We start from the raw sequence: 15,454 nt of genomic DNA, 5'->3' as shown, positions 1-15,454 counted from the left end.
GGGGGGGGGGGGGGGGGCGGGGGGGGGGTGGAGAAGAGAGGGGGTTGGAGGGAGCCATTCCCTCAGATGGCAGGTCTCCACCAGAAATATGCTGGGACCAGAATCCTGGTGAATCACATACCTAGGGGCTGTGGCTAGGGCTTTAAACTAAAAATAGTGGAAAGATGGAGGTGCAGTTGCATGGAAAGTTATGGAAAACGTTTCAGTGAGGTGCGAGCATCAGAAGAGGTTATTAAAGTTTCCAGAAAAGGTAACAGGACAGATTATGAAAAAGGGTCAGGAATTGAACTCCAGACACAGATGGGGGTCAACTATGAGAAGGGGGACAGTCAATGCAGGATTGAGGATGTTGTATTTAAAATGTACGCAGTATATGATATCAGGTCAGCGGGCTTGTAGCACAGATTGAATAGCTGTACAACCAGTTTCAGTGTTGGCTGGAAGGGGATCAGGGCTGGTAACTAGATATCCAAGAATATGCATCCAAGTAAAAAGACAGGCAAATGGACAGAGGGGACAGGATTGCCTAGTCTGTAAGAAATTAAGTTGATAGCAAGTGATAGAGAGTCAGTGGAATCTGAGATTAGAGTTGACCAACTATAAAAGGAAGAGTGTCCCTAATGATAGTTATGTATGGACCTCCTAGCAGTAGTCAGGATGGGCAGAGAATAAATCAGGAGATAGAAGAGGCATACAATAGTGCCTCAAAATAATCATGGGGACTTCAATATGCAGGTGGACTAGGGAAAATACAGTTGGTAGTAGATCAAAAAATTGAATTTATGGAAATGTCTGAGAGATGGGTTTTTTTTAAAAGCATCTTCTGTACATCCCACTAGGGAGCAGATGATTTGGTTCTGCACAACAAGGCAGACTTAATTAGGGAGCTTTAGGTGAAGGATACCTGACAGGGCAGTGACCATAATGTGATAGAATTCACCCTGCAGTTTGACAGAGAAGCTGGAATCAGATGCAACTTTACTACAATTGGGCAAAGGCAACTATAAAAGGCATGAGGAAGTAGATGGCCAGAGTTGATTGGGAGGAATGGCTAGCAAGTGGAGCAGCAATGACAGGAGTTTTTGGGAGGCGCAGAAGTTCAACCCAAGGTCAATGACAGATATTCAAGGGAAGGTGAGGTAACCATAGGACAAGTCAGGGACAGCATGAAATCAAAAAAATAATGTAGTCAAGATTAATGGGAAACCAGATAATTGAGAAGTCCTTTGCTGGTTTTTAAGGGCAAGTAAAAATTCAATAAGGGGTCAGAACATGAAATGTGACAGTAAGCTAGTTATTAGTAAAGTTCCAAGAGACTTTTTAAAAATAAGAAATTGACAGAGGAAAAAGCAACTTTGGACCACTGGAAAATGAGGCTGGAGAAGTAATAATGGAGAACAAAGAAATGGCAGAGGAACTGAGCAGATATTTCACTTCAGTTTACACAGTGAAAAACACCAATAGTATACTAGAACTTCAAAAGAGTCAGGGGGCCAGAGCGAGTGGAGTGGCTGTCACTAAGGAGAAGGTGCTAGAGAAGGTGAAAGGTCTTAGTGACTAAATCACCCAGACCAGATAGACTACATCCCAGAGTTCTGAGGGAGATAGCCAAGAAGATTGTAGAGGCATCAGTGATTATCTATCAGGAATTACTGGAGGCAGGGAGTGTCCCAGAGGACTGGAGGCAGAAGACAGGAAAACTTTAGGCCAGTTAGCCTGACCTTGGTTGTTGGTAAAATTTTGAGTCCATTGTTAAGGATAGGTTGTGGAGCATTTGGAATTATATGTAAAATAAGGTTTAGTCAGCACAGCATTTTGAAGGGGAGGTCATACCTGACAAATGTTTGAATTCAGAGAGGAAGCAATGAGCAAATTAGACAAAAGGAGAGTCAGTGGACAGTATCTACTTGGATTTCCCGAAGGCCTTTGACAAGGTATCACACAGTAGGCTGCGAAATAAAAGCCCATGGTGTTAGGGGCAAGGTATTGGCATGGGTTGAGGTTTGGCTGACTGGCAGAAGGCAGAAAGTGGGCCTTTTCAGGAAGGCAGCCAGTGACTACTGGAATTCTGCAGGGGTCAGTGTTGGGGCCACAACTCTTCATGTTATGCATTAATGATCTGGATGAAGGTACATAGGATAAAATTGCACGTTTGCAGATGGCAAAGACAGATGCAGGGACAGGTAGTGTTGAGGACGTGGAGAGCTGCTGAAGGACTTGGTCAGGCTAGGAGAGTGGCAAAGTAGTGGCAGATGGAATACAATGTGGGAAAGTGAGAGGTTATGCTCTTTGATAGAAAGAAGAGAGGTGTGGGCTATTTTCTAAACGGGGAAAGGCTTCGGAAATCTGAAGCACAGTGACCTGGGAATCCTAGTTCAGGATTCAAGGCTAACATGCAGGTTCAGTTGGCAGTTAGGACAGCAAATGTAAAGTTAGCATTCATCTCAAGAGGAACACAAGAGCACAGATGTACAGCTGAGGCTGAACCTGGGGACTAAGCTCGTCATAGTAGCAGCAGTTAAGGACTCTGGCTTTGTACATGAAGCTTAGAAGGATTTTGTGGGGGGCGGGATGGTTCTCACTGAAACTTAGAATACGGAGAAGCCTGGATAGAGTAGACGTGGAGAAGATGTTTATGCTAGGAAACATTAGGACCCAAGGGCACAGCCTCAGAGTGAAGGGATAACCTCTTTTTGAACTGAGAGGAGGACGAATTTCTTCAGCCAAAGGGTGGCGGATCTGTGGAACTCATTGCTGCAGAGGAGTATGGAGGCCATATGTAGGAATAAAACTAAAGCTAGATATAGAATTTTCCAGCAGTAAATTTAACCTCCAGCCATATTTCATCAAATCACCAAAGCAGCTGCTTCACTGAAACACCATTACACCTCAAAACATACTAAAATGCAGATCAGTTGATTCAAACACAAATGGAAAGTCAACCCTGAACTATATGGAGCTGTTCATTTGGTAGTGAAAACCACTGAATAGTTGCAGCATTAAGAGTATCAGTTGCGCGATCAGCCTTGTCATCCTGTTTACAAAAGATGTAAAATTACTCAAAACAAAAGGACAGTTTTAGCAAAATCAATGTCCCAAAATTCTTGGATTTGGTGAAATCTTATTCAAGGAGTGAGAGTAAAAGCAAAACAATAATTTGCACGTCAGGAGAGCTTAAGTGTTTTCATCACAGATACATCCATAGGGAGTGTTGATAATTTTGCCTTCCAGAAGTAGCAGCATCATTCCACAAGGCGCATAAGTTGCTTCCTTCAATCCACAAGAACTGTGCTCCTCACAGGGGAATCACAAGGCAATCAACTAACACGCTATCATATGTGTACTGTGACCCAATAAACAAAACAGCACTATTTAGGTGCGACTATGAAAACCAGAAACAAATTGAACACCAATAGGTTTATTTAGTATAATGGTGTCCAAATGAGGTTGTACAGCATTTAGTTCAGGTCTCCATCTCACTTTCTAAAAATTCTACTCAATGTTCACTAATGTCCTGTTGAACTGTAAGATTTAATGATTCAGATTTTCTTTGAAGGACTGAGTCTTCACCATAGTTAAATTCTGGAAGTAGTGGGCAATCCTGACCCAAATCTGATATTTGCCAAATCTCTCCCTCGTGTCAATGATGGTCATTAAGTCAAGCATGTGAAATTCCTGGAGGCAAGGGATCATTTAAACAACCAGCTGCTTCCACTGAAATCCAGTTTGAAGTCCCTGAACACATTAAATGCAATGCCCAGCAAAGGCAAAGTTTATTAAAAGTGGGTGGTGGATAATAGCTGAAAAATACTGCAGGTGATTTGGTAGAGGGAAGGAAGCTACTGTAATTCTTTTAAACAGAAACTTGTCTCTGCAGTGTGGAGACTAGAGCAACTGAGAAGTGGTCTGTTCAGTGCTTTCCTTTTGGGTATCAAGGTAACCCACTATGGAGAAATGTCAAGAAAATACTGCCAACGCCAGGGAGCTCTGAAAAAAAGTTCAAAATTGAAACAAAGTCCACAAGGTCGGTTTACAAGCCCTTATAGGATTTGTGCTACATGACTGACTTCCAAACTCTCATAATGGGGTACCAATGACAAGCATTCTGTTGGGCACCTCCAAACACTTGTTGAATGGAAGGGAGTTTACAAAAGGGATTAGTTGAAAGAAATTTCAAATATATTGATTTGGATTTGCTATCAATTCAAAGCGTTTAGATGCTGCCAACATACCTGAGGTTTGCCCATTGTGGATGCTAGATGAGTTGGCACAGTGGTAGTGGCGGTTGGGGTGGGGCATCAGTAGCAGATGGAATGAGTTGGCAAAGGAATTATGCAGGAAAACTGGTTGCATCAAGGGGAAAGAAAGTCCATGGGGTTAGATACATTTGCACATGGTGCTTTGGATGGGATGTGGGCGGGTGTGCAAATGTGTGTGGAATCAAACAAGAAAATGCTGGTGTTTAATCTTCATTTTTCATTAATTTTGACTATACTGCCAAAACTCCGAAGTAGGCTTTGCATCTAGTCTGCCTCAGGAATTGGCAGGCACTTGGGATTGTCCTTGTTGCCTGTTCAGACTCCCAATCCAGCTTGCATCCCCCCCACAGTCCAAGAATATTTTCAAATTCAGGTCAAGCCTGGGGATTTCTCCTGCCCCATGCATCCAAACTGGGAGTGAACCTCGCAGCCAATTTTACTCCAGTTACCTTTCCTCTTCATAAACTTCAGTTGCAATTGAATGCAAGAGCTAACTGCTTGGGCTTTACTTCTACAACAGTTGGGGGAAATAAAAGAATCACACTGTCAGTACAATTGAATAAGCCAACCGGTTCCCTCTTTGAAAGACGAAATGGTTGGCTCCTACAGTGATGGCTGGAATCAAGAGGTGACTGTGTATGAGAGTTGGGCTGAGGATGACCAAGATTCTCTCAGTGCCTCATACTTCCCTCTTTCAAGGAATTAACTTGGTGTTATTTGTCATACACTCACTGGCTTCTTCCTACTCTTCTCACTGACTGCTCGAGGGGGAATACAAAAGACATACTTGGTATTCCATTCATCCTGGCAAATGGAGAACAGAAAAATGGTGCAACAGGCTTCCCACTAAGGGTTTAAGGCTAAAATTGTCAACAAATTGTGCAAGAACACTGGGCGTGAATGTGGTTTATATTAACAGGCACAGGCTATTGACACACTGTTCCTGGGAGTGAGGAACAGCTGAACTCATTTTAAAAAAAATGTTTATATTGAAAGTCCAAGCTGATAGCTGACTGTTCAACACCTATTAAACTGACAAGCTAAATTAGACAGCAAATACATATCACTTCATCAGTCAATCATTAAAATTTTTACTTCTTCATCACAACATTTGTTTAAGAGACACATGATAGAGAGCTCCGTGAAAACCAGGATACAAATCTGCATCACTGTTTATATAGTGTGTAGAAATGGAGGTCAGATTACTATTCCTATTTAACTAAAATTGTAATTTCCCAAATCATTGCAAGTCAATAGACTCAAATCTTAATTCTTCAGTTTATACTGCTTAGACTATAAGCATCTTGGAATGCTCATGCTTCGGACAAAAACAACATATGTGGAGCTAGAGATTGTCTGCCTGATGGGAGACCCAGTCTTGTTTTGTTAACTAATTTGCAGAATAGTGTTACTCACATGCTAAACATCTTTCCAGAATTAGTTCATTACAGTACAGAAATCAAAGATGATGAAAAACTCCCCAAATGCTGCTTCCTGCTCATTAGCCAATGCACTCTCTCCAGCACCATTAGATTTAGTTTTGTGTGAGAGGTACCTAGTTTAATACTATCTGGAAGGCCAAATCCAACAGCCACTGTTTCCTTCTATCCACTCAGGTTGAGACTTCTTCAAAAATAAAAATGATTACTAATATTAGGCAGACAATTATTCACTTTGATAAAGCCATGCTGACACTACTTGGTTAGATTATGATTTTCCAAACATTCCACTCTTGGTTTCATATTTGATTCTAACATTTTCCCCAAAAGATGTTAGGCTAGTTGGCCTATACTGGTCTGCTTTTTGGCTTCCTCCTATTTGAATAGGGATATCAGATGACCATTTTCCAAACCCCTAGCACTTCTCCAGAATCCAAGGACTTTTGGAAAATTACAACCAATGCGTTGACTTTCTCTGTAGCTACTTCTTGTAGGATTCTCAGATGCAAGACTTCAAGGCCAGGGCACTTCTGTCTTTAGCCCCATTAGTTTGTCTGATAACTTCTCTAACAACTTAATTCCTGCCCCATATTCTTTTCAATTATTGGGATGTTCAAAGTATTGTCCACTGTAAAGACAGATGTAAAATATGATTAACTCTACCATTTCCTGGTTTCCCATAACCATCTCCTCAGATTCATTTTTGAGGAGTCCTATGTGCACTTGGACCTCTCTTCCTTTTTCTATGTGGTACATGCTCACTGTCTGTACCTCAGGGATCAGAATCCAACTTCATGCTTCATCTGACCAGTTCAATCACAATCTTTTTTGATGTGGGGTCAACTATTTTGGTTGTTACAGTTCCACATCCAATTAATTTTGTTGATTACGGCTCATAGTTTGATAGACTTGGAGGAGAGTATCAAAACTCCTGGATCTTTTTTCAATTTAATTCTTCACAATTTCAGCACCAAGGAGCACTTTTTTCTTCAACTCCATTAGCATGCACTTGATTATTTAATTTCTACTCCAAAAATACTGCTTTTCTCCAATTCCCCCAAGTTAAACTGGCTTCTCCGATCCTAATGCTCCAAGCTGATGGTGTCAAACAATCACACATTGAACGGAGCTCAAAAACTTACAAAGCTAGTGGATTCAACATCATGTCCTGGGATTCATTCATTCATTCCCCCCTCTTTGCCTTCCCTCCACCTAACCTATAACAATTGCAAGATTTTCTAAATAAAACACAGCGGATGAATAATCTAGTCCCAAAATTTACCCTGAATCAGAGTTTTTGAGTTCAACTCAAGCCTTCAATAAGAGCAATCTGACATCCAGAACATTTGTGTTACTTCACCCAGATAGACACAGGTGGTTAAGTCTGCCATGAGGGGACTATTTTGAAGGTGACTTGCTTATTGTTTACTGTGGATTTTCTGTAGTTTTAAAAGCATGAAATGGAGCTTAGACTCTAAATCTGCAACTCCCACGTCAGTTTCAGTTTTCCTTGATTGAATGTGGGCATGACATGACCTCTCAGCCTATCCTCTATCTCCCCAATATCTGGTGACTCCCTCTTAATGGTCAGTGCCTCATCTCCACCCATTGTCTTTGAGTTACACAATACATTTTGCATAGTTAGTTAATCCTCAATCCACCCACACAGTACAAACACTTATCTTATTGGCACAAACAACTCATCTATTGAAACGGTAATTCAGACAAAATTAAATGGAATGGAACACCTGCCCACCTTACAAAAACCAAAAAGTGACTTCACGAAATGAATGAGAACAGAGAAACATTTAACAGCCAGTCCCACACTTAAATAGAAACCTGTTACCTAACTCAAATTCTCTATTGTCACAGCATTGGTCCGCTAAATTCAAAGCAATTTTGATGCAACACAGTTATTAGATGCAACGTACATTGATGGGCCAGTGCATACTGACCTTCCAAGTGTTCAGCAATGTATAGGTTAGATGCATTAGTCAGGGGAAATGTAAGAGGGTAGGGGAATGGGTGTGTGTTGGGTACTCAAAGGGTCGTTATGGACTTTTTAGGCCTAATGGCCTGTTTTCATCCTGTAGGAAAACATAAAATTCCTAGAGTTCAGAATACTATTGGATAGGTGCATAAGCATCAAGCAACAAACCATACCAATGTGATTAATAACCTGGTTAGTATTAATAATTAATGAGGACTCACTCCCTTCAGCATCCTGATCGGAGCTTCCAAGATTAGATGGATCAGGTGGCACGGCTCCAGCTGGTGGTTCATAAGTCGCCACGAGATTTATTGTCCCCTGAAAAGACAATTTTCCACCAAAATCAGCCACATTCTTGGACCAAAACAGTTCAAAAAAAAAAAAGTTTTTAAAAATAAAATCTTTCCCAAATTGGAAGATCCACATCCGAACAAAGTACTTCAGATATGGTCAAACTCGACTTGGTACAAGTTTACCTTCCACCTTCCAGCGCCCTTCTAATAACCTTAAATTACTTTGTATTAATACATTTAGTGATTTATGCATTTGGACACCTAGATTCCTACATTTCTTGTTGATTACAATATAGAAATAGAACTTCATTCTAATCTACTGCAGCATAAAACAGATGACCTCATTACTCAATACTGAGCACATCTACTGTTTAAAACAAAAACAAAAAGGTGTCATTTGCCCAAAAATGCAAAGTTAACTGAAGGTACATCTTCAAGATGAGGCTTTCATCAAACGACATGAGAAATTCCATGCCCATTCCAACAGTCATTTCAGACAGTGCCACAAGCCAAGACACAAAGGGAGGAAAATTTAGGAAGGCATTGCTAACTCAGCTTAATTTTTATAGGTGGATACATCGTGATGTAATATCTGCTAAACCTCATCTGATTATGTCAACCATGTCCACGACAGATTCCAATAACCAGACTTACAATGGCCTGGATGTTCTGATGCAGGCAAAAGTAGTAAATGCAGTATATTAACATTTACAGTGCAACACTTCACCCTGATACAGTGCAGCTTAGATTGGATTCTATTCGAATACTACAATTACACAAATAGGTTGTACAGCACAAATTTAAACAATTAAAGTGTTGGTAGCATGTGTGGGCGGCTTTTAAATTTCCACTTCCAGAAAATGAGTTTCATGGTTGCATTCCTGTTGCACTCATTAAATTACCCAGTTGTCATCAGGGTGGTTCCATGAGCTGGTTTATAGTGAATTTAAGAGGCTTTCACAAACACCAAGCGTTCATATTCTTTGTAAAATCCAAATTTGTTTCTAAACTAAGTGTGGTATGAATTTATACACTAAAATCAAAACCACCTTATGGTATCTTTAGCCAGTTTGTTTTGTTGTTAACATTTATCAATCCAAATTGGTGAGTCTTGATACAAATTAAAAACAAAAAAATAAGCTGGAATACCAGGCCGTGCATTCAGGTCATGCGCAGATCAACTGGCAGAGGTCTTCTCGGACTTTTTCAACCTCTCCCTGCAGCAGGCCACTGTCCCTGCCTGTTTCAAGAGGGCCAACATCATCCCTGTGCCTAAGGCAGCTCATGCAGCATGTCTCAATGACTACCGCCCAGTGACCCTAACTTCAGTGGTCATGAAGTGCTTTGAAAGGCTGGTCATGGCATTAATCAACTCCAGCCTCCCCACTACTCTCGACCCACTCCAATTTGTCTTTTGGACCAACAGATCCACATCAGATGTCATATCACTTGCTCTTCAATCCTCCCTAGAACATCTTGGACACCAAGAAATTCTACGTAAGAATCCTACTCATTGACTACAGTTCAGCCATCAATACTATTATCCCCTAGAGACTGATTACTGAACTTCGTGATCTCAGACTAAGCCCCACTCCCCGCAACTGGATCCTCAGTTTCCTGACCCACAGTGAAGATTGGGGACAATATTTCATCCTCAGCAACACAACACTGGAGCCCCCCAGGGGTGCATACTTGGCCCCCTACTGTAATCACTGCACACCGAGACTGCATTCCAAATACCAGACTAAAGCCATTTACAAGGCAAAAATGAGGACTGCAGATGCTGGAAACCAGAGTTTAGATCAGAGTGGTGCTGGAAAAGCACAGCAGGTCAGGCAGCATCCGAGGAACAGGAAAATAGACGTTTCGGGCAAAAGCCCTTCATCAGGAATAGAGGCAGGAAGCCTCTAGAGTGGAGAGATAAATGGGGGTTGGGGTGGGGTGGGGCTGGGGAGAAGGTAGCAAAAAGTACAATAGGGGAATGGGGGTGGGGATGGGGGTGATAGGTCAGAAGGGAGAGTGGAGTGGATAGGTGGGAAGGAAGATTGGCAGGTAGGACAGGTCATGGGGGCGGTGCTGAGCTGGAAGGTTGGAACTAGGGTAAGGTAGGGGAGAAGGAGGAAACTCCCGGCCCAGAGGACTAATGGATTGCGACACAAGTTTTACTTACCCCAGTTGGCTGCTTCTTTTCACTGAGCAATGGGATATTTTTGAAAGGTAATGTTTTTTGGCCACTTGCAAGGTCTTTCAAGGATATTGTTGCAGAACCAATAAACCTAAAATAAGATGGTGAAATGATTATTATTAAACCTTGGTATATTCCAGACATTAAAAGAGTTAGAGGCATACAACTTTAATTCTATCATGTTGTGCAAAACGTCTTTGAATAAGTCCTTTCAAAGATGATTACACCGGGGATGAACGCTGCTGCAATTTATTGCCCATCCCCAATTGCCCACAGAAGGTATTGGTGAAGAAGCCCACTTTCCTTAACAGCTGCTGTCCATATGGAAAAAATGTGAACCACAATGCTATTAGAAAGGGGGTACCTGAATTCAGACTCAATAGAAATACATTTCTAAATTAGACTGAGACTCAAAAGAAAACTTGCAGACAACGTCCCTCATGCCTGCTGTACTTAAACTTCTAGATGAGGAGGATGTAGGTTTAAAAAGAGTGATGGAGGGAATGATTGTTTAAAGGTGGCAGATAAAGTGCCTTTTTCTCTCAGTTGCATCGATAAATCTGCACCTGACTATATAAGTAGCAAGTATTTCTTCATAGCGTTGACTTGTAGTTTGTTGGTGGACAACAACACTGTTACTTGTCAGGGAATTCCCAGCCGCTGACCACCTTTTGTTGGCTGTGCATATTTGATCCAGTTTCTAGTCAAAGATGACCCCTATGATGTCGATACTGGGGAACTTCAGTAGACATCATGGAGAGAGAGTTAGATATTCTGAGAATGGAAGAATGTTAATTGCCACTTAAGTCTGCATGTTGACCCAGTCTTGCTATGAGCAGGCACAGATTGCTCCTGTAAGAGTTGTAGTGAATGGACATTTGTAATTGTAGTGAACTTATGACCACGTGATGGAAGAATGGTCACTGATAAATCAATTGAAGATGGAGTCTGTCATGATGCAGCAAATCTTGGAACTGAACTGAATAGCCTCTAAACAATCAGAACAATTTGTTTCCCTTCGCTCTAGGTCTGGCAACTATTAAGAGTGGAGTTTTCTTCTCCAATTCTCAATAACTTCAATTTTGTCAAGAAACCTGAACATCACATACAGTCAAGTGTTGTCTTGATGTAAAGTCCAGTTATGCTCACCTCAAGTTCAGTGGTTTTGACCTTCTTTGGACTAAGGTCATAACAACATCAGGAGTCTGTGACCCTGGTAGAACCCAAACTGATCAAAGTTAATATGCACTACTTGATAGCACAAACCTTTCCACAACTTTGCTCAGAAAAAAAAAGTTAATTGAGGGGAAATAATTGTGTTTTTGTGGACAAGTTATGCATCTACGAGACAACTGCACAGGCAAGTGTTTTAACTGTACTGGAACAGTTTCACAGGGATGCAGCTAGTTCTGGAGCAGGTCTTCAGCACCATTAAGATATTATTGTTAGCCCTTGCTAACCAGTATGCTCAAACTATTCCCTGATATCACAGAGACAAAATAAAACTGCGTGAAACCTAGCATGTGAGATGTTGGTAACCTCAGGACAAGGCAGAGAATGATCATATTCTTGTTCCAATAGTTTTCAAATTCTTAAAATTTTGTTTCAGTTCTTCCATGTCTTCACTCTTGCCTAGTTCTATAATTTCACAAACCCTCAGGCCTAATTCTGGCCTTGTGATTCTAAGTTTTTAATTATTCCAATAGTTGTGGCTACATCTTTAGCTGCTTGGAAACCCAACGTGTTGGCCAACATTTTGGGCATCTGATGTAATATCACTATTTAGCTTGATGTCAAAATCTTCCTATGAAGCTTTGGGTCATGTATGTTTAAAAAATATGGAACACCAATACAATGTTGTTCTACTGTAGACAAACAAATTTTGTAAGAAACTTGGAGCGACTTTAGTTTTAAGTTAGGAAACTCACACCTGGAGTTTATACTTTGTAGACTCAAAATCTAATTCTATAACTTACAATGCAGTACCTGTGTCATGGAAGAAAACATTAACACAGTTTCAAGACTGATGACTGCCAATTGCTGCAGTTCAGGGAGTTATAGTGCAAACAAAAGCATCAATATCCAGGTTATGATTTCAATTTGAAACAATGAAATTGAATGTATCTAACAGCACTGAGATTTGCTCCATTCACTATTACCAAGCCTACCTTCTAGTAGGATGTAGAAAAACAAACTTAAAATGAAAAAAAGAGGAGGGAAAATGATCAATGAGATTCATAGGTTATGACATTATGGCCAGATTTCTTGGAGACACATCTTACATTTGTGTACTTAAAAAATTTGGGGTACATGCATTTGATTTTAAAATTATATCAAATCTTGCACCACTACCTTGAGGGGATTAGCATTTTGTTTATTGACCTAATCAAACAGTTAACAAGGGAATTAGAAAAAGCCAATGAAGAACCTGAAAAAGGTGCTTCTTCATTTTCGAAAAGCTAAAAGTCTTGCATTTGTACTCCATTCCAGAACTCAATATCTCGACGTACTTTTGAGGGCTTGGATGCCAGCAATACTAAACTATTAGGGAAAAAAAAATTACATCCATATTTCCTGGGTTTTTTTCCCCCCCCCCATCAGTCTCCCAAACAGGTCATTTATATTTGATCACTCCTAAAATGCAGCTGTCAACATAGACCATAAACTTGGATAGCGACACTTTCACAAATGGCAAGGTCTCAATTAAAATGATGTGCAAGTTATTTTTCTCTTTAGGAATATTGACTTGGGAATAAATATTGGCCTTCATTTCCTGATGGCACAGCCAATGAATTTCTCCAAGCATTTGCACACCAGCATTGCACGACAATGTAAAAAAGGAGGAAACACTGCCAATTACTCCCTGCCTAATGATCCAAAAACTAACTGTTCTTACACAATACAGACAAATACAGAGGTTGTCCCAAATGATGGTCTTTTTGCCCATTCGGCATCAATAGCTGGCTTTATAGTTCAAGCTACTCCCATAGTAAAAGGATTTGTTTTATAGAAAGGAACATCCAAGGGAAGGTGCACATTCCACCTATTAGAGAACAATACAATGAGGGGTATTTGTTGTGCCACACCATCTTTAAGTGTGTGTGTTTCGGGGAATAAGGTGAAGCAGATTCAGTAAGAGAAAGTAGCGAGCAAGATGGGCTCTTACTGACTGAGGCAGCTGTAAAGTCATCCTGCCTCTGCCATCCTGTAAAGTTCCTGTGAACAAAGTTTAAGTTGGGTTGGATGTAGGGGTATGGGGGAAAACAAAGATGGCAGATATTACTTTTCAAGAAGGGAAAGAGGCCAAAAACTGTGCTTAAAACTGTGCTTAATAACAGCTTTGTTAGACACTGTATTCAACTCTGCAGGCAGCAATGTTAGATTTAGTCTAACATTTCCCTCCAAAGAGAGCTATCATGTCACATGATCAGTCTCGAAGTGACAATCCATCATGCTCACCAAATAAATCCACTAGGGCAAATCAACCAACAGCCCAGTCATTGCAACAGTTCGAGTAGACATCAAGGTAATTCTTATTCTTTCACACAAAGTCTGTGTCTGCAAGAGGATCAGCGTATAACCAAAAACATTCTGCTGTCATCACTCGGCTTCTCATCACCACTATTCATCACCAAACCTCCCTCACCAGTCCAGGACCATTACTGGGTTCCTAGTGTCCTCCAGCACTAGCTCCAAACCTTGCTCCTGTCTGGTCACCCCATCATCACTCCTGAAGGTTTTACAAGTGGTTACAGTTCAGTTTTATTCAACAGAAGCTGATTAATCTCTTGCTAAAAAAGAAAGTATAAAGTGAGGTGGAAGGAATACTATTCCCAAAATTTATACATCTTTAATAAATTAAGAATAGCAAGTGGAAACAAAATTAAAACCTTTTTTTTTTCCTCCATGACAGAAACACAGCCAGATAACTGAACAGCAGTGGCAGATCAAAGCAGACTGAAGACAAACAGAAGTGGGCTGCCTTGGTATTGAGGGACAGACATGGTTTAAATCAAATGTGAATCAAGCAAGGCACAGTTTAGATGAAAATTAGTTGCAACTTAGACAGGAAAGCTGCTAAGTCTATTCAAGGTAGCAAGAAATAGGAATTGGAAGCAATTTTATCCATTGTGTAAAAAGGGATTTGTTAAAAAGGGAACAGTCAGGGACATAAAACCAGCTGTTGATATAGGATGTGGAATGTTAACCACTTGGAGACAAAAGAATGACTGTCAACTGATTACATGTGGTAACCTGAAGATAGAATCTTGGAATGCGGGCAATACGAGCAAGGGAATCTTTGTTACCCTTTCCTCATGACTTTGACTCAAACCAAGTAAAGCTGTTGTAACCATCTAAGGCAGCATTAAAACCACACCCAGGTTGCTGACTAATGACCAATCCCATTAACAAACATCATGTTAAAAGGAAATGAACCCAATGATTCCAACGAGAAGCTTTTCCTGATGCATTGCCAATTATTTGCATAAGACACGTTTATGCATTGTACACCCAGTTACAAGCAACAAAGCAGCTTTTAAATAATTGTGGCTCAACACAAGAGCAGAATCAAGTTGCAATGTGTTAGATTTGCATAACTTGTGAAGGATGTCTAAATCCACTAGGTGACTGAATATTAAGCCAGTTCAAAGACATCCAACTGAAATAACTGCTATCATTGAAATCTTCAGGCTCCTGTGTCAAAACAACATGATCACTGATGAGCAACCATTTTAGCCTCCCCTGACATCTGCTCTAATCTGTGACGATGGCCTAGTCTCTGGAATAACCAATACAAATCGACTTGAAGCAGAACCTAGTGGGGAAGACAATAGAGCAACAACGGCAGGAGCTTCTGGATGTAATTGAGGACACATTACAGAGGTTCATCCCAAAGAAAAGAAAAATTATCCAGAGAGGGATTGTCAGCCATGGCTGACAAAGGAAGTCAGGAAAGATATCATAGGAAGAGAGCCTATAAAGTGGCCAAGAGCACTGGGAACTCAAGAGATTGGGAAGACTACAAAAATAGAGGATAACAAAGAAAGAAATAAGGAGAGGAGAGGATCAAATATGAAGATAAGCTAGTCAGTAATATTAGAAATGATAGTATTGAAAGAAACTTTCACATAAAAAACAAACGAGGCAAAAGTAGAAATTGATGCTGGAAGGCTAGTGCTGCAAGATAAGGAAATAGCTGAAGTACTGTGTCAGTATTCACAGTGGAAGACATGAGTAATACCCCAAAAATTGAGAGTTGAGTATGGTAGCCATAACGAGAGAGAAAA

General features: G+C 40.6%; 1 protein-coding gene across 5 annotated transcripts in view; it reads right to left on the bottom strand.

Annotated features, from left to right (window-relative positions):
• The window catches only part of myofl (myoferlin like), a 226,217-nt gene that overhangs the window by 176,970 nt on the left and 33,793 nt on the right, over positions 1-15,454 (bottom strand). For all 5 annotated transcript variants that reach the window (XM_043712471.1, XM_043712473.1, XM_043712472.1 and 2 more), the window contains exons 4-5: positions 10,152-10,257; positions 7,910-8,006 (exon numbers count right to left, since the gene is read on the bottom strand). In XM_043712471.1, the coding sequence (XP_043568406.1) occupies positions 7,910-8,006; positions 10,152-10,257 (203 nt within the window). The remainder of the gene's footprint in view (positions 1-7,909; positions 8,007-10,151; positions 10,258-15,454) is intronic.

The sequence above is a fragment of the Chiloscyllium plagiosum genome, chromosome 22, assembly GCF_004010195.1.
Source record: "Chiloscyllium plagiosum isolate BGI_BamShark_2017 chromosome 22, ASM401019v2, whole genome shotgun sequence".
In the NCBI taxonomy this organism is placed as follows: domain Eukaryota; kingdom Metazoa; phylum Chordata; class Chondrichthyes; order Orectolobiformes; family Hemiscylliidae; genus Chiloscyllium; species Chiloscyllium plagiosum.
Note: the sequence above shows the minus strand (reverse complement) of the source record. Positions and strands in the feature narration are given on the sequence as shown.